Source organism: Sinocyclocheilus rhinocerous, unplaced genomic scaffold (genome assembly GCF_001515625.1).
Source record: "Sinocyclocheilus rhinocerous isolate Xijiao unplaced genomic scaffold, SAMN03320098_v1.1 scaffold705, whole genome shotgun sequence".
NCBI classification, from domain to species: domain Eukaryota; kingdom Metazoa; phylum Chordata; class Actinopteri; order Cypriniformes; family Cyprinidae; genus Sinocyclocheilus; species Sinocyclocheilus rhinocerous.
This window is the reverse complement of record NW_015630576.1, coordinates 947,431-956,097: the sequence shown is the minus strand read 5'-3', so window position 1 is coordinate 956,097 and position 8,667 is coordinate 947,431. Positions and strand designations below refer to the sequence as shown.

Here is an 8,667-nt window from a genome sequence, read left to right as displayed (position 1 = left end):
CTTAAGTCTAAAAGCACCAAAGCGTGTGTTGATATCTTAAATGTGTTGAAGTAAACAAACAAATGAAGAGGAAAAGGAAACAAAGGTAGACAAAGAAAAAATCTCTATACACATTATCTCTAAGTAGTTTATTAAAACGGGAATGAATGTAGGCTATATATGGCATGATTTTACAAAATATCTCTAACTTGCTGTACTACATCTAAAAATGCTATAACTACTTATTAATACGGGAATGAATGTACATATCCTACCAGCTTACGCCACTACACCTTTTTATGCTACTACTGTGCAAATCTATTGTTCCGTTTTTGCCACCTTACCAGTGTAAATCTCTATTTGTTATGCTTGAAGGGTTAAATTAACCTGCGATGCTTCTGTGTACTATAGCGGTGAAGAGGAGAGAAGGGCACAAGGGTATATATAGAGAGAGAGAGAGAGAGAGAGAGGGAGGGATGGAGAGAGGGAGGGAGGCGCGACACAAGCTCGTGGGGGGGAATCAAGAGGGCTAAAACGGCTCGTGGACACAATGGATTCGCGAACGAAAGGAATTTCCGTTGATTAAAGGACGGAGTCTTCGATGAACACGAGACACAAGGTACGTCCAGTTTCTAAGGAGAGCGCGACTTGTTGTATGTGGTGCTTTTGCTGTTTTTGTTTGATTGTAACGGCAGAACCGTTATTTGGACGGTGGAGGATGCAGGAAGTCGAGGCATCATTGCGGAGAGCGCGGCCCGCTCGCTCCGCTGGGTCCTAATGTGATGTTTTTACAGGCTGCTGCTTCAATCTGTTGACACTACTTCACACAGAAACGATATATCTTACAGTTTCCGATTTTAATTAACGATATAGTCTGTCTTGCACACAAGGAACATCTCGACATGAAGCGGTATTAAAACGACAGTCGATGTTTCGGTGCCTAAATGCTGGTTGATTCAGGGTATATATAGAGAGAGAGAGAGAGAGAGAGAGGGAGGGATGGAGAGAGGGAGGGAGGCGCGACACAAGCTCGTGGGGGGGAATCAAGAGGGCTAAAACGGCTCGTGGACACAATGGATTCGCGAACGAAAGGAATTTCCGTTGATTAAAGGACGGAGTCTTCGATGAACACGAGACACAAGGTACGTCCAGTTTCTAAGGAGAGCGCGACTTGTTGTATGTGGTGCTTTTGCTGTTTTTGTTTGATTGTAACGGCAGAACCGTTATTTGGACGGTGGAGGATGCAGGAAGTCGAGGCATCATTGCGGAGAGCGCGGCCCGCTCGCTCCGCTGGGTCCTAATGTGATGTTTTTACAGGCTGCTGCTTCAATCTGTTGACACTACTTCACACAGAAACGATATATCTTACAGTTTCCGATTTTAATTAACGATATAGTCTGTCTTGCACACAGGGAACATCTCGACATGAAGCGGTATTAAAACGACAGTCGATGTTTCGGTGCCTAAATGCTGGTTGATTCATGCTGCCAAGATAAGTAATCTACTGGCGGCAGCAGCATGGGATCACAAAAAGCCTGCCTGTCCATGCCAGTGTGCATGGGATTTCCCAAGAATTCATGACCCGTTTAATATATCAAATGACTTGAAAGTGTCTCATGTTCCTGCGACTGTTTACGGTTTTGTTCATGATCTGACTTCCTTTATCTGACAGAAAGATCAATTCGTTGTCTACGGAGATCCAACCCTGTAGGAAAATCCAGCTTAAGCTGAGAGCTGTGTTTTGTAACATGGTAGCTGGGCTCTAGTTCATTTGCTTGCTGAATTTTGACCAGCTAATGTGTTATAAAAACCAGCTTGGTCACCTTAAGAGGCTTTGATGCCGGTCTAAGATGGTCTGCCAGCTCATGACCATCTGAGACCATCTAAAAACGAGCTACCATGTTCTGAAGCACAGCTATCAGCCTCATTTAAATACCTTTGTCTGCCAAAATGAATTATTTTTGTTTTAAAGCTTTGAAAGCTGTTATGTGAGTTGTAGTCTACACCTCAACGTGCATCTCAAGGAAATTTGAGTCACTACGGAAGTGTTTCGCATCACTGCATAAACTGTTTCCTTTAGTCTTTAAATATTGTTGCGATTTTTAGTTTGTACCTTTTTATAAAGGTTGTATATTTAAAATTGTTCTTGCATATTCATATACTCTTGATTTAGTGCAATTTTTATGTAAACTGTAAAAGTAAGGCGTCTGAGAACTTTTCTGACTTTATGACCCTGGGGCATCTGTGTGGCCATGGCAGAGCTGTCAATGAATGCTCAAAAACCACATCAGGGTACTAAACCTGTGGGCTTTTGCACTGTACAGTGCTGTTTTTGATATATACTTTAGCCTATATAGTGGCCCAACTTGATCTGTCAAATGAGTTGTCAAAAGTTTCTGATGTTATCTATTTTATCAGTGAAGAAATTCATGAAGTCATTTTTTTTATACAAATCAGAAAAACTTTTGTCTTTAAAAGCAATTCATTCATCCTGTTATTTTGTACCCACTTCAATGAACTTCATACATTTGTAAGTGTGGCTTAAGTGTTCAAAGGGCAACGCCTTCATAGATTTTTATATTACAGGGATGCTTGAATCTGATTAGTTGACCGTTCTGGTGTGCAATTATTTTTCAGGAAATGCATGGCTAAAGTAGTTCCAGGCAGGTCTTGACAGTATTACATGTCTATATCACTTTTCCAAATGATTTCCATTATTTCAGAGGTCCTTACTGCCTACAACAGCAAAAGAACCAAAACACACAAAGATACTGACCAAGCCCTGAAATATAACAAACAGAAGGATAAAAATGACGAACTATTTCCATGTTTTTCCCACAAAATTATGTTTTATTATTGACAGAAAGCACACTCTTCCCTGCTATCTCTCCCATACAAATGAACAAACTGCCCTACGACTGCAAAAAAAAAAAAAAAAAAGTTTTACAGCTGAAACAAGCTACGTGATATTACTCAGAAAGCGAGGTGGTAACGGCGCTTGAAGCAGTTAAACTTAGTGTCTCTGTTAGTAGAGACGCTGCTACTGAACATTAATTTGAAATGCACAGATTCAGGTAATTTACACATGCTTCACACAGCTACATTTAATCTCTCTCTCTCGCTCTATAATAACTGCATTAATAACAGCACTATGGCTCAAGCCTCCATAACTAGGTCTAAAGTGACATTTTGCAATTAGCAACAGAGGCTTGAGATGAGATGCTTAGGAAATTAGTCCTACATGCAAGAGTGTTTTAAGCACAAAAACCTGACAAATGTCTTGAAATACATCATCTAAATAATGTCTTGTGGTAACCGTAGTATTAGCAGAATAACTGACTTCAGTCCATTGAATTATTCAAAAATAATGCTCCGCTTTGTGTCATGGCTGCTTCACCACCTCGGGTGTGTATTATTTTTCTGATCATCAATTATTCCTTGCATATTTCTTATAAAATATGTCAATTATTTCTGTCTTATTCATACTTTCTCCTTTTCTCTCGTTTTTCTCTCTTTTTGCGGCTGATAATATGGACTGATCCTGATGGCTGCCACTTCTTATTCATGTAACAAGGAGGAGAAGCAGAGGGGCTATGCTGTTTCTGCTCATCTTTACTGCTGTTTGATTAACCATGATGAAGACTGAACCCCCATCTGCAGCCAGTGGCAGCACTGGCACCACCCTCGTAGCAAGAAGTGCATCGCCGCACAGGAACGCCTATGAAGCTGGAATTCAATCTCTCAAGCCGGTAAAAGATTTCAGTGCTGCTAAGGGCGAGGATGGGAAACCTCGACCCCAGGGCCGGGGCTGCAAGTACGGCTCCAATGTGCACCGCATCAAGAATATGTTCATGCAAATGGGTTCCCCTGGGGAAGAAGAGGATCCGTCGAAGGCCAAAGACCAGTCCATCCGACTCTCCCTCCCCAGAGCGAGCAGTCTGAATGAGAATGTGGATCACAGCGCGCTGCTCAAACTCGGCGGGACTGTGTCAGAGCGAGTTAGCCGCTTCGATGGTAGCAGCTCCCGTGGACCAACCACAGGCTCCTCCAAGCTACAGGAGACACGGAAGATATTTGAGCAGCGTCACCTGCAGGAGAAGCAAGCTGCGACTAATCGAATCCTGTTAAAGAAAGAGCGGGCATCGGGCTTCCAAGACAGCCGTTTGGATGTGGTGGTGCGCTTCAACGGCAGCACAGAGTCATTGGACAGACTGGATGCGGGGGACTGTCGCGCAGATGCAGTATCCCCAACAGTCAGCCAATTGAGCGCAGTGTTTGAACGGGCCGACCAGCGCAACAACCTACTCCGACCGTCTTCAACCTCCCCGCTGCCTTCTACCCCGGCCAAGGTGGGAGGAATCAGCGCCAAAGTTGTCACTAGAAAGACACGAGTCTCCCCTCCGACGGAGAACCAAGAGGAGGGAGCTCAGCGCAATGACCAAGAGGCTGCACCTGGGAGTCCGAAGAGTAGAACAAGCATCCAAGCTGATGGACCCAAAGGCAAACCATCCGAGGATGTGGCTGCTGGTACAGATTTAGATAAGTCCAGGTCGGAAGAGGGTTCCAAACCAGAGGAGCATGCAGCACCAGGAGCACCAGATGCAGGGAGTAGACTGGTACAGGCGGATGTTCACGCCTCTCTGGAAAATGGAGAGGCCACCAGCAGCCATGAGCCCTCAGAACGAAAGGAGGAAATTGGACAGGCCTGCTTCGAGGAGGAATCCTACAGAGAGGATATCTCAGAAGCAGACCTGGTGGACATCAGCGCGTACAGCGGGATCGGAGAGGACTCTGGTGGGAGTCAGCTGGATGAAGATGAGGAGGCTGAGGATGATGATACTTACGAACCAGAATCCAGCTGTTCGGAAATTCCTGGGCTGCCTGTGGAAGATGAACCACCCCCCAGCAGGAAGATTCGTTTCAGTACAAACTCCATCAAGGTAAGTGCCTAAAACGTGTGAAAGCAAGGAGAGAAAGAACGCTTTGTGTTATAAATTAGCGTGACAGTGTACACCATCTTAAAAGCTGCGGGCACAGTTTCAATATTGGGTTTTCTGGAATGAATTATAGCAGGTTGTAGCCAACACATTGTATAAAAGTATGGATGGGCAGGGTTTGGATGCCTGCAGGCATAAGAAATTAGAAACCAGTCTTAGAAGATTGCATTTCTGTGGGGAATTGTGCATAAAAGTGTGTTTGTTATTGGCATGACGCTGAAGTAGTAGATGCCTTTTTCTCATCCAATGTTTTGATATGGATTCTCCTTGAAAGGAGGACTGCTTCACTGCTTGCAGAGTCACCTCTGGGCACTGTCAGCACTTTGATACAGCATGCCATTGGCTCTCCAGCTGCTGACGGCTCACTTCTGCTGGTATAAGAGCTCTCTCTCTTGCAGACTGCATGGTTAGTCAGGTGGTGCACAGTGTCCTTTGTATGAGAGTCACATGTTTGTGTTCCTCTGTGTTTTGGTGACTTTCACATCTTAATTTCTATTCTTGAGACAATGGCACATTCACATAATGACCAATGTTATCAGAGCGCCATCGCTTCAGACTGTTCATGTGGACAACAAAGAGCAAAGCAAAGTTGCGTTTTGTGCTTTCAAACTTGCAGTCGTGACCAAAACTGCAAGATACTTTGCTCTGCAGGTGCTAGATTCCCAGCATGAGGGTTGCCAGATCCTAATGGAGGCATACCGAAGGCATGCTGTATCTGAAGTGAACACTATGTAATCTCACTGACGTCAAGGGGATTTGATACCGGGGGTTTGCCCTGTGTTACTAAACTGTGGCTGACAGGGTCCCTTTCTGTTCCTAGTATAAAGATGATCGCAGTAGCAATGCTTGAAAAATAAAACTTTTTTACTGCACGTTGACCTTTTCATAGAAGACATTTAATAAAAATCAGGTGGGAACATCTGTGAACATCAGTCCACCAGAGCCCAGCTCAGGTGAGCTAAAAGCCCAATCCCTTGATCACAGCCTCATTAGTCTTTTCTGCTTTGGTATCAATACTGATCCTCGATCACTGTTCAAGGTAGACAGAGGCCTATTGTAGCACTGGAGGAGTGTGAGTGTGTTTCTTTGTAAATGTTTTGTGCTGTAAGCTTGTTTTTGTAAAGCAGTAGGTAGTTTAGTGAACTAAAAGGGTAAAATGCTATGAAGACAAGTATGTGTACAAGTGTTTGATGTGCATAGATGAGTATGTTCATGACTCGTTTTTGTACATGAGTGGCCCCAAAAAGCACTTTTGCCACACTTAAAATGTATGAGTTTGTTGCATTCGCTCAAGTTGTTCCAAACTAGAGATCATGAGGGAACTGCAGGGGAGTTGATAAAGAGCTAATAATTAATTAAATCATAAAAATATCAAATTAAAATAAATAAATAATTTATACGGGGAAAACATACATAAAATATTTATTTGTTTACCTTGCTACATCTTACCATTAATCAACATCAGAGCACTGTGAACATGCAAATGTGTTTTTAAGTTTTTAAGAAATACTAACTTAAAATCTCAAGAGTATTTATATGTAATATTTTATGTCAAATGGGCTCTGCTGACAAAGCAAGTTTTGGAATCCCTGCATTAGAATAGTAACTATAGCTAATTATTAAATCAACTGGCGTCTGTAAACAAATAATGCTATATATGATGCTGACTTTACGGTTCATGGTCATTATGTGCCATTATTTTTAACTAACTGGTTTTGAGGTCAATTTTTGTTGATGAAGTCAATTCCCCTCAAGTTCACACAGGTATCCTACACTGTAAAACCTGATAAGTTAAGAATACTCAAAACATTTGTGGAAACTTATTGTCTCAAAATATTTGAGTAAACGAACTCAATTTTTTAAAGTTAGTAGAGCTTAAAATTTTTATGACAAGTGGGGCGGGGCTAAGAGCCATGGGAGCCAAGCCAAGCCTCCCTTCCATGATCCCACCCCACTCATCACAACGATAATTATATATTGCTTGCTTCCATTAACAGCACATTCATTCAGATCTTTATAGTTAAGTGTTAGATAGCAACGGCACACTGGCACGTACTAATGTAGTCCAACATTATAAATTTACAGAACTTATTTCAATTAAGTCCAATTAACTTTCATTATTATTTGAGTGAAGTTAACTCATTTCATTTAATTAATTTCACTGTTCGGTTTTACAGTGTAGTAGAGGTACTGGCAGTGATGTAAAAGCAGGCATTGATCTTCTTCTGCGGATGCGGTGTTTAGCCACACTATTACATCATAAAGTGGCACATTCCACAACTTGTTGTTTTGGCAGATTGGCTTCAATGTAAGCCATTTTTAGCGAGAAAGTTTTAGGATGTTTTTATAGTAATGACCTCTTATATCAAAAGATCAAGGGAATTTTGGTTTCTCAGTTCATGACCCCATGTTCTGCATGAATAGCATGCTTTTGCTATCTTTGCACTAGCTGTGTTATCTAATGCAATAGCATTCATAGAGTAAAGTGTTTAAAGTGTGCAAATTTTAGTTGTTTTGTGGGGGAAAGGAAGGAAAAAAGACTGAGCTTTCTGAAACCATGTCTGCTGTTGTTTACGTGCTAATGTTGTTGCACGTTCGCTTGCATAAATATTTATTGTTCATTGTACCATCTGTATTCTCATCGATGGTTTAGCATTCACATCTAGTTTATAGAGCGGCCTTATTATTAAGAACTTTGTGAGTCCAGACAGGCGTGGGCAGACTCTCTTATCCTCTCAAACACAGGAAGAGCTACAGCAATTTCAGGGGAGGGAGGTGGTTCACGCAGGACTGTTGGTGGAAGTTGATGTTCAGAGCGGATCTGAGGCCTGGTTTGCAATTCATTTCAGAAGTGAGAAGTTCCGGGTTTAGATGTGGTGACCATTTCCTAAAACAGCATAGAAAATGAAAGTTTTACTTAACCTGAGGTAGAATGGAGGAAAAGCAGGAAGGGGACAAATTAGACATATACATAATTCCTCTTTAGGGGATAATATAGATTGCAGTCATTTTTCCATGAAGAAAATATACCAGAACAGGATCCACCGTAATGTAACATTTAGGGATGCACCGAAATGAAAATTCTTGGCCGAAGCCGAAACCGAACAAAATGAAACACTGGGCTGAAGGCTGAATACTGAATACGCTTTTTGGATTTTGGATTTTGTTTTCCTTTTGCCAATTTTTTTCACCATTGCACAAATTAAATAGCCAAAATGTGCTTTTTACTGTTTTGTCTTGCTTTTCAAAGAAAAAATCAATTACAAAACAACAATTTAAAAATATTTAACACTGAACATTTTTTAACATTCTAGCAGACATTATACGAACAAAGCACAATTTAACTTAAAATTAATAAGTGAGTAAAATAATATTTTTTTGGCCATCAGACCCCCTTCTTGAATCAGGCATGTATTTTTTTACTATACAAATAAAAGCAGCCTTGCTGAGCAGAAGAGCCTTCTTTTAAAACATTAGAAAGTATTACTGATCCCAATTTGAACACTATGTGTGAATGTTATAATAAATGTATTAACAGAGCTGTTGAAATTATTATCATTATTATTGTCTTACTTTTTATTTTATTTTACAGAACAACAGTAAAATTACAATACTAACATTTATGAATGTTGAAAAGAGTTCTTCCTTTTTCTCAACTTTTATTTTGGCGGAAACGCACAGGAAGACCTCA

The 8,667-nt window shown here is 41.3% G+C and overlaps 1 protein-coding gene across 3 annotated transcripts in view; it reads left to right on the top strand.

Moving 5' to 3' along the window:
* Positions 1 to 480: 480 nt before the first annotated feature.
* The window catches only part of LOC107740632 (neurabin-2-like), a 49,324-nt gene continuing 41,137 nt past the window's right edge, over positions 481 to 8,667 (top strand). The window contains exons 1-2 of one of the 3 annotated variants that reach the window (XM_016553115.1): positions 481 to 598; positions 3,554 to 4,919. In XM_016553115.1, coding sequence (XP_016408601.1) covers positions 3,612 to 4,919 — 1,308 coding nt within the window. In that variant the 5' untranslated portion in view covers positions 481 to 598; positions 3,554 to 3,611. Of the gene's footprint in view, positions 599 to 1,003; positions 1,122 to 3,553; positions 4,920 to 8,667 lie in introns of those variants that run through there. The other 2 variants (XM_016553112.1, XM_016553114.1) reach the window with 2 other exon arrangements.